General features: G+C 37.4%; 1 protein-coding gene across 3 annotated transcripts in view; it reads left to right on the forward strand.

Annotated features, from left to right (window-relative positions):
- Positions 1 to 19043, forward strand: part of CA10 (carbonic anhydrase 10) — a 740048-nt gene that overhangs the window by 301402 nt on the left and 419603 nt on the right. For all 3 annotated transcript variants that reach the window (XM_069067504.1, XM_069067503.1, XM_069067505.1), the window contains one exon: positions 10521 to 10663. In XM_069067504.1, coding sequence (XP_068923605.1) covers positions 10521 to 10663 — 143 coding nt within the window. The remainder of the gene's footprint in view (positions 1 to 10520; positions 10664 to 19043) is intronic.

Here is a 19043-nt window from a genome sequence, read left to right on the forward strand (position 1 = left end):
TTTCTTTCTTTCTTTCTTTCTTTCTTTCTTTCTTTCTTTCTTTCTTTTTCTGTTTCTTTCTTTCTTCCATCCTTTCTCTCTTCCTTCCTTCTTTCTTTTCTTTCCTTCTTCCTTTTTTCTTCTTTCTTTCCTTCTTTCTTTCTTCCTTCCTCCCTTCCTTCTTTCCTTCCTTCCTTTCTTTCCTCCTCTATCTTTCTCTTTCCATTTCTGAAGCATATAGTAGACCAAATTCATAATACTAGGTGCTTAATAAATGCTCATAGGATTTAATTAGATGCTTTTAAAGTATAATTAGAAGCTTTAAAAGATCCTAAGGCAAATTCGATGCTGACAGACAGAATTTGAAGGTCCTCATGCCAATGGCATTTGGGAAATTGAAATAAGCTATCTTAAAGGATGAAGTACCTGACTTTCCAACTCAGCCACAAAATTTCCTCTATAACCACAATAAAAATAATATTCCTATTTCCAAGCTTCCCTATAGTAGATAAGATCTCAGTAGACTACATACTCTACTCCAGTAGATCTCAAAAGTGCAGTCTAGAAATCCCTGAGAATTCATAAGATTCTTTTTTTTGGGGGGGGGGTGGAGGGAGAACATAAAGTCAAAACTATTTTTACAATAATACTAAGATATTTTAATTTCCAGTACAATAAATATTGACAGACATAACCTACATCAATAAAAGCTCTTTGGGGGTCCTCAGTAAATTTTTAAGAGTTTAAAGGGGGTCCTGAGAACCACTGCTCTAGCACAGAAGTTGACAAAATCAGTTGACCAAATTCTACCATTTGTTTCTGTAGGCTTGGGAGCTAAGAACATTTTGGGTTTTGTTGTTGTTATTGTTTATTTGTTTGGGGTTTGGGTTTTTTACCTTTAAAAATAAATTTTATTGTATTTAAAAATGTGGGGGAAAAAAAGCTTTCTTACCACTCCCCTTCTCCAGCTTACAAAAGCAGAAAGCAATCTGCCTTCAGACCTAGTTTGCCAACTTGGGCCTATGCTATATTTCCCTCAGTAATCGCAGAAGGATCATAGATTTGGAACTGGAAGGGGCCTTAGAGTTTATCTAGTCCAACCTTTTCATTATATAGATAAAACCCAGGCCACAGAGCTTAAATAACTTGTTTACCTCACAAAGTGGCCCAGCAGAACTAGTATTTCAAACCAAATCCAGCAGTATTTCCATTGCACCAAATGAAATGAAAATGGCAACAGAGGCCATGGTTTATCCAAGGGCTTCTCTTACTTATCCATTTGCCCTATTTTCACAATCTGGACAGACCTAGGAACCAAAGATGCATAGCCTTAGCCTCTCAATTACATTTCTATCTTGGCAAAAGTTTTGTTGGTTTGAACAGCAGGATGCCTGAAAGTATGTTGACAAACTGAACTTGAACTTCATGGGTGCTTCTCTGCTGAGGAGCTAATTCACTTTGCATTTGCCAAATCCTGTATTTTAAGCAGCCAGAATCACATTAGTATCTTTCACAGGGAACAGGCTATCTGTAGCCAAGAGAATGCCTAAGATTTGTGGTTTATGGCGGGGATAACATGATTGCTGTAGAGAAAATTTTTGGCAAGACGACCTGTAACTGCAAAGCAGTGGTTAAATTAGATTGTGTAGGCTGCATGCAAATTAATTTGTAAGAATATTCAGGTCTGTTGGTACTCCAGTTTCTATGCAAATTAGACTATTGTGCAAGATAAAATACCCAGAAGTATGAAATTCAAACATTTTTAAACAGTTGTCCATGAATTCTTGGGGTTGAGTGAAATCCACTAATTTTTTGTCTTTGTCCTATTTTTTTTATGTTTAAGAAAAAGACTTGTCCATCAAATTAAAGAAAAAGCATCCAATTTGAAAGATAGATTCTCTTAAAATTTTAAGAAAGTTTCATAGCAAAAATTTAGGTAAGAAGGTAAAGATCTGGCAGAAAGTGGACTAGGTCACCAGAGAAACCCAGGTATGTCCACAGAGAAAAACAATTTAGGCAGCCATGATGATTAAGGTTAGGTTCTCCATTGGACAATGGGTACATTCCCAAAGACCTCCTACCCCAGCCTCTCTTCCCATGAGTTTAAAAGGTATCTCTTTGAACCATCGGTTCAATAACTCAGGAAGACCTAAATACTAATTTCACCTCAAATACTTATCTGGGTGATCTCGAACTTGGCCTTTCTCAGTTTCCTTTTCTAAGAAATGTAAATAATAATAGCACTTATCTCACAGAGTTGTCTTGAAGCTTAAATGAGGTAATACATGCAAAGTGCTTAAGCACTATATTTTTTTTTTTAAAGCAATAGGAGTTAAGTAACTTGCTCAAGGTTACACAGCCAGTTATTTCTGGGTGTGGTGCTGAGTATCTGAGGCCGGATTTGATCCAGGTCATCCCGACACTAGAGGCGGTGCTCTTACTCGCTGAGCCACCTGGCCGCCCCTAAGCAATTGGGGTTAAGTAACTTGCTCAAGGTTACATGGCCAGGTGTTTCTGGGTGGGTGCTAAGTGTCTGAGCCCGGGATTCGATCTCCAGGTCTTCTCAACACTGGAGCCGGTGCTCTTACTTGCTGTGCTACCTGGCCGCCCCTGCTTAAGCACTATATAAGTGTTAGCTATTATTATAGTTGCCTATTCACAATATGAGAAATGAATTAAGTAGCCAAGTCTGGAGAGAAAGACCTGAGCCCTAACAAAATTCAGCCTTAGTGGCTTCCTTAGTCTAGGATGTAGTATAAGATCCTCTATTTAGCCTTTAAAGTCCTACAGAACCTGATCCCAGTCTGAATGGACATTACTCTCCCTCCTAAACTCTATAATCCAGACAAACTGATTGTCTCTCTATTCCCCATTCATGAGACTCCCATCTCCCATCTCTGTGACTTTGCACTGGCCATCACTATGACAGAGAATGAGTCAATGTATCTGCTCTGAAAGAATTCACTCAGACCATCTCCAAGTTAAATAAAAGGCATTTATTGGGGTAAGGCACCCAGCAGACCCCACTCCCCATGGGAGACAGAGCAGTGAGCCAGGTTATATGTCTGGTCTATATACAGTCTAACAGGATAGTGGGAGGGGGAGTTACTACAGTTTAAGAAAATGAGAGGGGCAACAGGAGAGGGGAGGGAGAGCACGCTTTGCAATGTCACACAAATAAGCAAAGGGAACAGGAAAGGGAGAAGGGGAGAATGTCAGGTAGTCAAGGGTACTTTGTGAATGCATACAGATAAGCAAGGGGAACAGGAAAGGGGAGAGGAAGAGCTGTTTTGGAATGTCAGGAAATCATCAGGGGGATGCTTTGTGAAAGCACACAGAGAAGTCCACAGTGGGGATATCAATGCATAGTCTTCTTGAGCACTTTCTGGTTGGTCACATAGAGCATCTTATCTCATATCTCACATCCTGCATCCTGTTTGCTCCATCTGCGTCCAACACTCCTTTCTATCTCATCAGCTAGAATGTACCCCCTCCTTACCTCTACTTCATAGAGCCCCTCTCCTCCTTAAATATCCAGCTCACCCACCGTCTGCATAAAGATTCTGCATGAAATATTCCAACCTTTTCTCTTCTCTCCCAAACTGTATACTATTTAGGTAACTAGTTTGATTGCACTTGTGCTTGATAATTGTATATTTATACAGTATATGATTTTATGTTTGTGTTGTCTTCCCCATTAAAAGGGGGCTCTTTGGGAATAAGAGTTTTTAATTCTTTCAACTTGTGACCCCAGTGCCTGGCATAGTGCTTGGCAGGAAGTAGGCACTTAGTAAATACTAGATGACTGATTGATTGGTTGTGTATGATTTAGACTTAAAGTCCTGGGTAAAATGGACATGTGTCATGTGGAAGATTGCTGCTCCTCAGTGCTTGGAGTCAGGAAGACCTGAGTTCAAATCCAGCCTCAGACAATTACTAGCTGTAGGATCCTGAGCAAGTCACTTAAACCTAATTTGCCTCAGTTTCCTCATCTGTGAAATGGAGATAATAATAACCTCCTAGAGCTGTTGTGAAGATCAAATTAAGTAATAATTGTAAAGCACTTAACATAATGCCTGGTGCATAGTAGATGCTATATAATTGTTCGCTATTATTATTAGCTATTATGGTACCCCCAGCACCTAGCATAACTCTTAACAAAGCAGACACTTAATAAATGTGGAATTGAATTGAACCCTTTCCCTCCTTCTCTCTCTCTTTTCTCCTTTCCCCCCTCCCTCTTCCCCTCCTTCCCTCCTTTCCCCATCTCCCTCTCTTCTTTCTCTTGCTCTCCCTCTCCTCAAAAGCCATGCCAATTCTCAGTGATACATTTTGTTTAAAGAGAAATTAAAGGGAAACCTCAAAAAGTACTCTGGCACCAGTCAACCAAAACCAGGCTTCAAAACTGTGGCCACCATCATCAGACCCCAGACTGAACCCTAAGGTTTCTTTATGACTGGCACAACAGGGGTGAATACAATAAAATACCCTGTCTAGCAGAGCAGAGTTGTGGGGCAAGCAGAGAGAGTCTGAGGGACTAGCTCCCAGTAGCTCTAGAGTTAGCTGAGCAGGTGGCATATAGGCAGCCATATAGGTCTTGATGGTGAAGTGGGGATATAAAGATTCCAAACCATTTACCATAAAGTATTTCTTGCCCAATAAAGGCAAGGGCAGCTGTTCACATAAAGTTGAGGGGGGGGGCAGCTGGAGCATTGGTGGTTGGTGTGAAGTTTATTAGAGAAGTGCCTTGTATCTTTGTAGCAACATCTGCCCAATTGCTTTATCACAAAATGGCTGGCTTGCATTCTATTAATGAGGCTGAAATTATTATTTTGTGAATATATGTAGTTCTTGGGCATATGAGAAGAGAAATTGGTGCTAAATCTGGCTCCTTTTGTTATATTGCTGCTGTTGTTTGTCACAATGTTTGGTAAAGAATTAACAGAATTACTCAATTACCATTTAGAGACCTTTGATTCACCCACCCACTCACCCAACCACCTACCCACACCTCTTTTTAAAGAAAAGTAAATTTTGGACAAGAGCAGTTAAGAGATTTTCCCAATGCCACACAATTAGTAATAGAGTCAGAACTAAACTCCAGTTTTCTGACTCCTTGTCCTATGCCTGTGCCAATGAGTTCTTTTCTGTGATGTCTCCCTTTATTATTTCAGCTCCCACTCAATTTCCTCAGTGTGACTCAGAGTTCTATGACACTGGCTTTGACTGAGAGAATGAGTTCTGTCCATCATGTGACTTCCAAAACAAAGGAAAAATAATAATTTCCTTTTGGTGTAGGCTTCAGAGATCAAATATCATGTGGATTTCTTGTTATTTTTATATTGCTTTTGAAACTTGAAAGGATTCAAGAATGGATCTGTGGACAATGCAATCATAGAAAAGAGTTCAGAGAAAGAAAAAATATTTTTAAAAATCTATATTTTTGAGTTAGTGGAGACAAGGAATTTGGCAAACATTATGTTTGTGCCAGAAGATAGGGTTCTCCAAAGATATTAAGGGACTTTCTATGAGGGATCAGAACAAGAGATGTTAAAAGTAGAAGTATGAATAGGAGTCTAAAAGAAATTAGTATAAACTTGGAGTATTTTGTTAGTTACATGTTTCTAGGGAAAGGTTGTACCATCACTGAAGTTCTAGACTAGACACAGGCTAGGCTTGGTCTTGGGGGACTTTTCACCTCAATGATTCTTTAGCTTTTGACCCACCTCATGTTGTCACTGAGAGTATCAGCAGTTGGCTCGTTCTACCCCATTCCATGGGATTGCCCTAGAGATAAATGAGAGTTTGTCTCATTCCCAGGTCTTCCTCCAGTGGTGGGGGGAGGTACCCCAGCTTTCTTGCAAGCACCAAAAATAACAAAACATCAAATGTAGGACAGATGTTACTTAAATCAACAAAAGTGCAAAGGACTCCTACTTAAGCCCATTAATAGTGAAGTTAACTCTGGTGGACCTTCTCCTTCATTAGTACATCCTTCAGACTTATAATACTACTGGTGGGGGAGTCTCCCCACCAAAAAATGGGGAGGATGAGAATTTAGTGAATTGAAAAGTTTGAATTCTAATCCCACCTCCAGCAGTTCCCAGAGATGATGATGGCATGCTGATTAATTTTTCTGGACTATAATTTTCCCCATATGTAATAGAGCCTAGCAATGTTTGCTTTGACTCTAAAGGAAAATCAGCTGAAGCTTTATCTTGAACTCCTCAGAGGAAAAGGAAGTTGTAGCTTGCCCAATTGATATTCAGCTTCAGAAACTGAAATCAAGGAACCCTGAGGATGTCTCCTCAGGAAGAGACGAGAGATTTCTCTTCAGTATAGTCAGTTCTTATAAAGGGATGGACATATTAGAGGTGGTGAAGCAGCTACAGGTATGTAATACATTGTACCAAGTGCTAAGGCACAAAGATAGATAAGACCTGATCTCTGTCTTCAAGGAGCTTAGCACCAAACAGGGATGGTAGGGTGTGCATAAATTAAGTAATACAAATTAAATTATGAGAAGTACAAAGGAAAAGTCCAAATAGAATATAAATGAGAGAAAGATCACTCCTAGCTGAGAAGTTGAGAGAAAGTTTCATGCAAGAAGTGGCATTTGGTAAGGGTTTTGATGGAGGGGAGGGATTTTAGTAGGAGATGATAGAGGAGAGCATTCTGTGTTCAGTTGGCCCAAGGCACAGAAACAGAGTGCAAAAGAAAAGATTAGTTACTCATCAGGTCTGGAGCACAAATATATGAAATGTGAAATAAGGCAGAAAAAATTAATTGGACCTAGATTGTGAAACAGGCTTAGATCCATTAGTGTTTAGGGTCAACATAGGGAATAAGGGAATAGCATTTATATAATGCCAATGTACCAGGAAGCTTTTCAATTATTATCTCATTTGATTCTCTTGACAGCTGTGCAAGGTAGGTGCTGTTATTATCCCACTGACTTGCCCATAGTCATACATCTAGTGTTTGAGGCCATATTTGAATTCTGATCTTCCTGACTCCAGGGCGAGAACTCTAGCCTTTCTATCACCTCTAAAAAAGGACTTAACTCTAAATTGGACTGTCCCTGAAAACAATTCTCTAGGCTGCTCTCAGCTAATCCTACCCAATTATTTCCCTAAATAGGAAAAATAGATATCTGAATAACATTCTATATAGAAATCCATTCAACTGAAAATTTAAAATTAACATGAAATTTAATATATCATTTGCATACATACCCTAAGAACTGACTGATATTTTTTTTTCCCTTTCCATTAAATAAATATGTTTAATCTCCATCTGGGAACAATAGTATTATGATACACTGCTTGTCTGGATGGGGGCACAATCAAATTACAATGGTAGGATTTCACATTTCTGTCCATAATTGATGCGTGAGAGTGATTTTTAATTTGTTTTTGTCATATCATTTTGGTCTTAATAACTTACCAAAAATATTTTGCAGCTTCAGGGCATATGATGTAAGAAAAAGAGCCCTGTGGGCAGCTAGGTGGAGCAGTGAATAGAGCATGGGCCCTGGAGTCAGGAGGACCTGAGTTCAAATCCGGCCTCAGACACAACACTTACTAGCCATGAGACCTTGAGCAAGTCACTTAATCCCAATTGCCCTGCCTTCTCCCTTCCAAAAAGCAAAACAAAAAAAAAAAGAGAGACAGAGAGAAAGAGCCGTGGGTTAAAAGTCAGGAGACATGTTCTATTCCTCCTTAAACAAGGTATATGCTATATGTGGGTTTCATTTTTCTCACCTGTAAAATGAAGGGGGTAGCAAAAGATATTTCATCAAAGCATTGACCAAACAGTTCTTAAAAGAAAGACTGGAGGGGGCAGCCAGGTAGCACAGTGAGTAAGAGCACCGGCCCCAGTGTTGGGATGATCTGGGGAATCGAATCCGGGCTCAGATACTTAGCACCACACCCAGAAACACCTGGCCGTGTAACCTTGAGCAAGTTACTTAATCCCAATTGCTAAAAAAAAAGACTGGAAGCTATTCCAAATCATAGGAAATATTGCTCTAAGTCACCAACAGTAAAAGAAATAAAAATCAAAAGAAATCTGAGTCATGCAGGAATCATATTAAAGAAACTTTGAGAAAATAGACACACTGTTACACTGTTAGTAGTGTGCAAAAAGAATAAAAAAGGATACATCAAGTTTCCCTTTGACTCAGATTGCTTTTTCCAGGCCCATTCCTGAAAGAGGTCAAAAAGAGGGAAAAGGGTCCATATTTACCAAAATATTCATGCAGCATTTTTCTGGTCTAAAGAATGAGAAACAAAATAGATGCACTTCATTTGGGGAATGGCTAAATAAATTATGGTGTGTGAATGTGATGGAAAATCACTGTCATGTAAGAACTGATAAATGTAAGAATTTCACTGAAGCTTGAGAAGACTTATTTGAATTGATACAGAGTAACCTAATTAAACCCAGGATCATAGACCTAGAACTAGAAACAGGGGCTCACTGAAGCCAGCTCCAAAGGACTTCTAAGAGCTGATTGTTAAATTTTCAGTATGTGTGTTTACAACTTGGACATCAGCAAACACAAATCAGGGCTTAATTTACAATTTTGTACATTGTCTAGCAAAAGAGTATAGAGGCCATCCAGTCTAACTCTCTCATTTCACAGATGAAAACAATGTATATAATGACTACAATGTCAATGAAAGAACAATACAATAAAACTTAATGTTTTACAATTAGGATGACTAAGCTTGACCACCAAAGAAAAAATGAGAAAATGCATCTTCTTCCTTTGGAAAGAGTGAGGGCCTGTGGATCTGGAGTACTACATATGTTGTCATATGCTGGTTGATTTTGCTAAAAAAAAATAATTCTTCCTAAACATTTGTGAGATTGAAGGAGAAATATATAATGTAATATAAAAGATAAAGCTCTAAATATAATATAAAAGAGGAAGCTCACAGGGTAGAAGAGGGAAAATGAGCTATATGTATTCAAAATGCAATATAAAAGCAAAAGACATCAAAACTTTTTTAAAAACAAAATTAATATTTAGAAAAGCCATCTTATACTTTAAAGCTGATGTAAATAGTTAACTTCCAATTCATGCTTTAAACTTTGCCAAGTACTTTACTTATTTATCTCATTTGACCCTCAGAACAAACCTGAAAGGTAAATGCTGGTTTTTGTTGTTGTTCAGTTGTGTCTCATGCTTTGTGACCCCATTTTGAGGCTTTTCTTAGCAAAGATACTGGAGCAAGTATGCCATTTTCTTCTCCAGCTCATTTCTCATACAGATGAGGAACTAAGGCAGAGTAAAGTGACTTGCCCAGGGTCACATAGCTAATAAGTATCTGTGGCCAGATTTGAACTCAGAAGATGTCTTCCTGACTCCAGGTCAGCATTCTGTGCACTGTAGTGCCACCTAGCTTTCCCAAATGCTATTATTATCCTTATTTTATAGATGAGGAAACTGAGGTTCAAAGGGGGGGTTGTCTTGCACTGAGTGGTCCCCAAGCTAGTGTCTCAGATGGGACTTATACCAGGTCTTTATATTCTAAATCTAGCACTCTACTATACCAAGATGCCTTCTCAAATTAATGCCAAATTTACACAATGGTGCATAACAACTAAAATGGTGCAATGATAAGAAAATATAGTGGATGATTTTGAAGACCCCCACCCATCCCTGAAATTCTCTAAGTGTATAAGCATCTGTCTCTAAAATTTCCAAACTTGCCAACTATAGAAAGTATACAATGTATCCTCAAATCATCCCTGCCTAATAGGATCCTTCCTAATCGTGAGATATGGAAAGAGTAGGTGACTTAATAATGGTAGCTAGCATCTATATGTGCTTTATAGTTTGCAAGGCACTTAGCAAATATTATTTTATTTTACCCTCACATCAACTCTGCGATATAGATACCATTGCTGTTGTTTAGTCGTTAGTCATGTCGGACTCTATGCGACCCCATTTGGGGTTTTCTTGGCAAAGACAATAGAGTGGTTTGCTATTTCCTTCTCCAACTCATTTTACAGATGAGGAAACTGAGGCAAATAGGGTTAAGTGACTTGCCCAGAGTCACAGTTAGTAAGTGTATGAGGTTCAGTGCTTTATCCACTGCTTCACTTAACCACCTCTAAGTCATTTACCTAAGATCACAGAGCAGAGACAAATACAGGCTTAGTGGTAACAGTCCAAAGACTACTCTGGAGTCAAATGATCTGAATTCAAATCCCGATTCTGCCCCTTTACTATGTGATATTTGGCATATGGCTTAACCCCTCTAGACTTTGGATTGTTCATCTGTAATAGGAATAATCTATAATCTGTAAAATGAAAGGGTTGTAATAGGTTGACAGCATGATCCCTTCCAGTTCTAAATATATGATCCTATATTCCACTTATGTGTTCTCTCTACTAGACAGTGATACGCTGTGAGTCTTATTCATTTGCAAAAGCTGATTCTACAGTTTGTGCTCCAAATAGGTTCTTTCCTCTCTCCTCCGATTTCACTCCCTCTCTAACTCTACATTGTTCTCCTTTACCTTTATAGTTCCTTCCTTCTGGGGATTGGTCAACTCAGCTTGGAATCTTTGCTCTGTTGGAAAGCGGCAGTCACCAGTCAACATAGAAACCAGTCATATGATCTTCGACCCTTTCCTAACACCGCTACGCATCAACACTGGTGGCAGAAAGGTAAGGCGCATTGTCATGCTTGGTATATTAAATTAAGTATTAGGTAATGTTGGTTACTACCATGTTATTTAGCCTGCTACTATCCTCTTAACAGAATAGTCTGTCTTTCCTCTTTGGAATCCCATAGGCTTCAGATAGGATGTCAACAAATTTGCATTATGTGTAAATTGCACATTATTGCTTTTCTCACCAGTTCTTGCAGCCCTCATCCTTCTAATTACCTCGCACCTCTTGGAGATTGTCCAAGGTCTTGTCCCTTGCTACCTTCCAAAGGTCAGGAAACGTATGCTACATTACTTGCAAAGCACATTGGGAGAACATTTAGAACTCTCTAAAATGTGTTTGCCTGGATCCTCAATGACTTCTTTCTCCCTTGACCAACTTAATGATAGATGATAGATAGATAGATAGATAGATAGACAGACAGACAGACAGAGATAGAGATATATTTAGTGGGATATAGAGGAAGGAAAAATAATAGTAAATTCAGACCTTAACCATCATGGTATAAAAACAAATAAAAATGACCTTAGGTGATTTATTTTTTAAAAATCAATAATTAATCTTCCTAGATGAATCTTACAGGCTAGGAATGTCACCTCATTCACAGAAATGCTTAGCTCTGCTTTGTGGTACCTACACCAAAACTGGCCCCAGAGATGATGATCTGATCTTTAATTTGTACAGCAACACAGCCTCAGTTGTTATGGCTCCCCAAACTATTCCCATCTTCTTGTGTTAGCATTTTTCTTCACTATTATATTTCTATTTAACTTCCTTCTGATGATGAGTCAATACTAAAGAAGGGATAGAAACTACATGTGGAAAGTTGTACTTGAAGGTTATTTAACTGCTGTGAATTTAAGAATGTTTAAAAGAATTTCTCCTGCAAGAAAATGAGGTTTGAAATGACAGGCAATTTTTGGCTCCTTTTTTGTGTTATTATTTTGGGGAAGTGCTAATTATCCAGGATTCTGGATCATTTGAGTTCTCTGCTTCTCCTATTTACTTTTGCCTATTGGCTACATCAGTGCTCACTAATCTCTCTGCCAGACCTACTTCCCAATTTGATTGAGGTTTTGATGTAATTAGAAAGAGATTCTTTTCCCTTAGATACTCTGAATTTTTGTCATGTTATTGTCAGAAAGTCTAATGAGTCCTTAAGGAGCTGTCAGTGCATTACTCAAATTATATACCAGGAATTGAAGGATTGTGTTCAATTGGATAGTAAAATATGCCTTCTCCCATGTTTAAGTTTATGATTTGTTCTGTTTACCCCTGCAGAGTGTGTATATTGTCCTAGGTATTCATGGATTCCTTCATGAACTATGCCAGGAAATGACCCTGCAAACATCACATAGCTCACTCCCCAAGATCAGTTAAACCTGGAAACCATGCTTTTTTTTTTAACACTCAAAGACTCATTGGTAACATACACATGTATACACAAGCTTATTTTTAAAAATTAGCTCTCCCTAGTCTCTTTTAGCCCAGTCTGTAAGTGCAGCAACCATATATAATCTGACACCATTGCTGACTGGCTTGGGAATTTTGACCTATTCCATTACCAACCTGGGCTGGTTCGCTCTTCCTTAAGCAACCTGGCTTCTTCCATTCTCCCTCTTCTCTTTCCAGTGACTCACTGTATTGGTATTGGAGTTAGCTGGGACATCTGATCAGCTTTAACTCTACTGAAGCTCAGAACTCTTTAACTCAAGCAATACACCACTCTTAGCCTCCCCAGTAGCAGAGGCTACAGGCATGTGCTACAACTCCTGGCCCACACTTTGAAGACATGTTTTAAGCTATGTGTGCTTGTGAGTTGATTTGTTGGTATTTGAAAAAAAAAAAAGAAAAATGCACCAAGTTTAAAAGTATTTTGATTTGGACTCAATACCCCTTTTAGATGGGGTATCTATAATTCCTAGAATTGTATGCTTTATTTTTCTCATGAGATAAGTGATTGGTAAATTAGTCACACTTTCTAACTCTCCATAGATGTTTATATGGTTTCTGAATCCTGTAAGACACTTTTCCTTTATTCAAATCCATTTTCAAATATTTGGCTTATTGGAAACATAAATATTTATTTGTATCTGACACCATGTGTGCTGTCAGCCATCAGCAGAATCGTCGGATTGTCTGATGCTTCTGTTTACATTTCCAAAAGGTGGGAAATGAAATCCAGGTGGTGTGAGGATAAACGGACTGGCAATGACAGAATTTAAAAACCGGAGCCAATAACCAAATTATGGTGGCAACTTTTTTCAGTTCAGTTTTGTGAAATTTGATGCATTGAAAATAATCATAACAAGACACTCTGAGGAAGTATAGATTTTAACAGCTTTTCTTAATGAGATATTGCCTCTCTGGATACATTGTGATATTTTCCCAGAATGGTCTTTCAGGATATCATTGGGGCAGGCAAGCACTTTCCTAAGAAAGGAAAATACAATTAATCAATCGATATTAAGCATCTACTATGTGCCAAGTCCCAGGGATATAAAACAAAAAAGGAAACAATTCCTCCTCTGGAGAAGCTGAGAAACAGCATGACTGCTTTATCTTCAGAAAGGAAGGGAAAGAAGGAGAAGCCCAGGACAGATGGTATGGGTTTATCACTATGGTGAGTTGGGAGACAGTCAGACTGTTGTCCTCCATGCCCTCTAAGAAATTTATTTTTTAATAGAAAAAGTTTAGACATAACCGTACAAGACAAAATTTATTTGTTTTGGTGTGTGTCTGTGTTTGTGTGTATGTGCTTTAAAGAGAGACCCTGTATTTTGTAAGTCTGAAATCAGCTGTGTGCTAGCATGTTGTTGACAATAATCATGGTAACTACATATTTGGTTTTTTTTTTAACATATTAACATCATTCTTGAAGTTGCTTTAAATACACCTGGCTCACGAAACCACTTGAGCAATGGACCTTCCTTGTTACTGCTTTTTTGTTTCAAAATCTTTAACATGGCACATTGCTCTGATGATGAATTAAGAGGTTTTCTCAGCATGAGCTGAGATTGAAATTCAGCCTCAAATCAGAAGCATAAAAAGGTTTATTCATTGGGTTTTAATGATTAGAAGGTAATCAAGACCAATTATGTCACCAGTATTATAAAGGATTTCTGTTTTTCTTTTAAAGATGTGCTTCATTTCTCTAGTAAATCACTTCTCTTAACCATTCAGTTTTCTCCTTTAGTTTATATTAGGGAATCTATTTACCTGACCTCCCATAGCTGATCCACAGTGGTCTCCTGGACCAAGTGTAAAAGCATAGAGTTTAAATAGTTGTTATATATCGCCGGTTGATTCCGAATCTTAGGCATAAATCTCTATTACACCATTTCCAATTAAAAGTCACTTAGTCCCTGTTCCAAGTTACTACCATGGTGCATTGGATAAACCACTGTAATTGGAGTCAAAAGATCTAGGTTCAAAGTCAAGCTGTGCCACTTACTATGTGACCTCGGCAAGTCAATTAACCTCTTTGAGCCTCAGTTTCTTTGCCAATAAAATGAGGAGCACAACACTTGTACTATCTATTTCATGGTATTGTTATAAGGAAAGTGTATGCAAGTGTAAGCAAACTATATATAAATGTGCTTTGTAAAGCACTACATAAATTATTATTGCTCAGAAAGTAGCCCATTATATTTCTAGAGAGCTCAAATTTTAGGAAGTATTTTTCCCCTTATATTAATAAAATCTGTTTCTCTGCAATTCCCACCTATTGGTTCTGCTCTGATCCTCCCTGGGACCATCTTCTGCATGAAAGTCCTTCAAACACTGAAAGATTACTGATTGCATAAACCCTGAGTCTTCTCCTCCCATGATTAAATCACTCTGATTTTATTAAGATGATTCCAAAAAGCTGCAATAAGGAAGGGGCAATAAATTGTGAGCAATTGGGAGCCACAACTTAGGAGCCTTCCTTTTCATTTTTGCTTATGATTATAACCAGGGACCTATTATTAAGAGGTATGGAGAAATATCTAAAGTGATTCTTTCTGACAGTGGACAAATGGAAAAGGCCTTAGCTAACACCTCATAGCTCAAACTACTCATCCAACCTAGAAAATGCTATAATCCCTCCTTCTCTACATCTGTGGTTCCATTGATTATATCATTAGACTAAGCCTCCATTTCCACCTGTGGGCAATTAGATTGGGCTACTTTATGCTTTTTTGAAGCCATTCCAACTCTGTCAAAACTTTGTAAAGACTGTATACTCCTTTTCATAGAATTATTGGGTAAAAATAACTATATCCCTTTAAGGCTTACAAAGCATGCATGCATATGCATGTATGTATATTGTGCATATATGTTAATTATGTGGGTATAGAGATATATATGCATGTGTATGCATGCATATGTGTGTGCATGTATATATGTATGCATACACACATACATGTGTGTTTGCATATATATGATTTAAACCTTGCAACAAAATTCTGTGAGGTACGTATTATTAACCCTATTTTAGAGAAGAATCTGAGACTCAAAGATGAGCAAACACTTTTTTCCATGGTCCCATTTTTCATAAATGTCAAAAGCTACATTTAACACTAGCACTCTATTAATTATACCAGTGGGGTCTCAAGTAGCTAGTTCAACTTCCTCCTTTTATAGATGAGAAAACTCAGGCACTGTGAAAAATTAAGTGACTTGACCAAGGTTACATAGGTAGGATCCAAGTCTTCTGACTCCAAATTTCTAGCAGAACCATTTACCCCGTTCATACTAAATTATATCAAACAATTTTTTAAAAATTCACATATGTATTGTTATTCATTTCAGTCCAATAAGTGTTGATGCCATTGCGTTCAAATCATCATACTAAGAAAAGATGATAGAAAAGCAAAAAGGAAGGAGCCCCTGCCCTCCTGGGGCTTATATTCTACTCAGGGAATACAGCATGAACACAGATAAATATAAAACAAGGCAGAGAGTAGAAGGGGGTCATGGGGAGGTCACATAGAAAACTCTAGATCTAATTTTTTTTAAGGAGAAAACACCAGTGAGGGGTAGGAGAGAAGGGGAAAACATATCATCTGGGAATACTTCAAGCAGGAAGTGAACTAAACCTGCCAGGTGGGGGAAGATTTTTGGAAAGTGGAAATAAGGAGAGAACATAATGACAGTCTAGGAAGAAGGGCTATTTGGATGCATGGAGTTGGGAAATGAAATATCTAGTTGATCAAACAGAAAATGGTCTTGTTTGACTGGTAGGTAGAATACAAACAAGTGTAAAATTCTATAAGATTACAGAAATTGATTGAAGCCAGATTGTAGATTACCTTAAATATTAGACCAAAGTATTTATACTTTATTTGAGAATAATAAAGTACAAGTAAAAGTAATGAACAAAAGATGATAGATACATACATGCATACACATTAATATACATTGCATATATTATATATATATTACATATGTGTATATATACTATACTTTGTGTATCAATACTATATATCTATCCAAAATATGTTTTTGTTAAGTTATTTCAATCATGTCTGGCTCTCTGTGACTCCATTTGGAGCTTTCTTGGCAAAGAAACTAGAATAGTTTCCTATTTTCTTTTCTAGTTTACTTTACAGATGAGGAAACTGAGGCAGATTAAGTGGGTTAAGTGACTTGGCCAGGGTCACACAGCTAATAAATATCTGAGACCAGATTTTCTCTCAAGAAAATACATCCTGACTCTAGGCCCAGGACACTATCCATGAGAGAGTAAGAGAGAAAGAGAGAGAGAGAGAGAGATACTGGTAAATATTTAACATCCAGCTCTCCAAAAACTCATAACACTTTAAAGTTTAATTTGAAATATTCATATTTTATCCATAACTTTAAGCCTAGATACTCAACAGCACAATAAAATCAGCCTTGAATAGCAATGTTTGCCAATTTCCAATGTGTTAAAGCTGAAACTGAAAATCTGACAGAAGCTGGTTTCAGTGTACCCCTAATGCTAGGTTTAGAGCATAATTGTAGTCAAATTTTCATCTCTGAAACTTTTTGTCTGTAAGATCCTGGGCAATTACTTAACAATATCTTCATACCTTTAATAGTTGACTTGGGACTTATGTACAAAGTCCTATATGGCTTGACACCTTGGTGGGGAGAGGGGGATGTCAAGATGACAAAATCACAGATCATTTATATATAATTATTACAATAAAATATCAGACATGTTGTGTTGTGAATTGAGAGTTGGTCTTTTGCTGAGTTCAAGTCCCTCCAGTGTCTGAATTACTCTGGGTTGGGAGGTCATTTAACCAAGCTGCATAGAAAGTGCTGGTGTATATTGGAGGAAGGAATTTTCTTATCTGGGAGTTTCCTATCATTGATGAATTTATGGATTCAACCAATAAGTCACATAACTCAGATTTGTATGGAAATTTACAGTTATCTTTTCTCTTACCAATCTTACTGTATAGGCAGGAAATTTCCTGTTATTATTCTTTACCAGATGAGGAAACAGACTAAGTTGTGAATTGTTTAGTCACATATCTAAGAAATCATGGAGCTGGATTAGAACTTAGTTCTTTTGATTTCAAGTCCAATGCATTTTCTATTACTTAGGGTGTTACTAAAATAAACTTTTTCAAATTTATTTTCTTATAAAAAGAGTGGCAAGGAGAATGATAATCTTCAGCAAATACCAACCCCCATCCCCCCAAGGCATGTCTCAAATACTATACTTGGAGGAAATTACTTCCTTTAAAACCTGGTTTTTATGTTGTAGGGCTTGATCTTTCTTTTTTTATTTTTATTTTTGGTTTGTTTGTCTTTTTGGTGGGTTAGTTGTTTTGGGCTTGGTAGATGCCAGAGTTACAAATTATCAGAAAAAAAATGATTGGGATAGTTTCATGACCAAAGCTTTTCTCTGCCTTGGTAATTCTCTATTTGTGTTTGGATGTGCCCTTGACTTTTAAGTGGAGTTATAATGTTAGGTCTAAAATTGTTTTCATAATCTGCATGTGTGTATAGTTATTTATATAATAGTTAGCACTTAATATGGTATCTTAAGGTTTTCAGAGACTTCACAAATGTTATTTGAGTTTATCCTGACAACAACCCTAGGAAATGGGTGCTATAATTATCCCCATATTGCAGAGAAGGAAACTGAGCCAGAAAAGTTAATTGACTTGCCCAGGGTCACACAACTAGTAAATGTCAGAGGCTAGATTTGAACCCAGGCCTTCCTCACTCCTGGACCAGTATTCTATTCACTGTACCTCCTAGCTTCTATCTCTACTAAAAGGTAAACTAACTACTCCCAATACAGCCCTTTTCAGTGCTGAATAGCTCTAATATAGATAGGAAGATTTTCCTTACATCAAGCCTAAATTTGGTTCCTACTTCTTTCCTTTGAAAAGGATGTGTGTGTATGAGCGTGTGTGTGTGTGTATAATCAATATAAATTATTTATACATAAGGAATATCTAGGTATATGTATGTATATATTTTATATAAATAATACATATTAGGTATATATGTATCTATAGAATATATTATTTATACATAATGCATATTTATGTGTGTGTATATAAATAATGCATATTGTGTATATATGTATCTATATAATATGCATTTTATACATATACACAGTATACCTATATATTCATATATCTGTGGGTATTCATATATATGCATATGTATATATAAAGTCATTATATATGTACACACACATATATAAACCCATATATGTGTGTGTATACATATCTATAAAACCGTTTTTATACACACACACATACACAGTTAATGATTTGACTTGGAGCTAGTTCAACATTTCCAGAACCTGGGATGTCTTGCTACTGTAGGCAAAATTAGTGGCACTGCTGCAGCTGTTGCCTGAATCTATCACTAGACAAATTTCCAGATGTTACACATTTCCCAAGTTTCCTGAATTGTGATAAACTAGGGAAATAAGAGAGGCAGATTTTCTCAGAGAAGAGCAATGCCTTTGTTCTAAGAAAGAAAGCCATTTGTAAACTTTAATGTACTATATAAATGTGAGCCATTATCATTAGCTCCCATTTTCAACTATCACCATAGAATATGATATAAGAAGGCAATAGTCCCATGGGAGTCTGCCCTAGTTAGATTACATCAGGAGTTTTGTGCTTAATTCTAGGCTCCTCTCCTGAGAAAGACATTGGTAAGCTAGATATCCTACAGAAGGAGAAGATCAAGAATCTGAAAAACTTCAAATCTGTGCTGTATGAGGATCAGGTCAAGATATGTGGAATTTTTAGTCTGAATAGGAAGGAAGGGAGGGAGGGAGGGAGGGAAGAAGGAAGGAAGGAAGGAAGGAAGGAAGAAAGGAAGGAAGGAAGGAAGGAAGGAAGGAAGGAAGGAAGGAAGGAAGGAAGGGGGG

This window comes from Petaurus breviceps, unplaced genomic scaffold, assembly GCF_028583685.1.
Source record: "Petaurus breviceps papuanus isolate PSGF00001 unplaced genomic scaffold, PetGlider_PUasm1.0 90750, whole genome shotgun sequence".
Classification (NCBI taxonomy): Eukaryota; Metazoa; Chordata; class Mammalia; order Diprotodontia; family Petauridae; genus Petaurus; species Petaurus breviceps.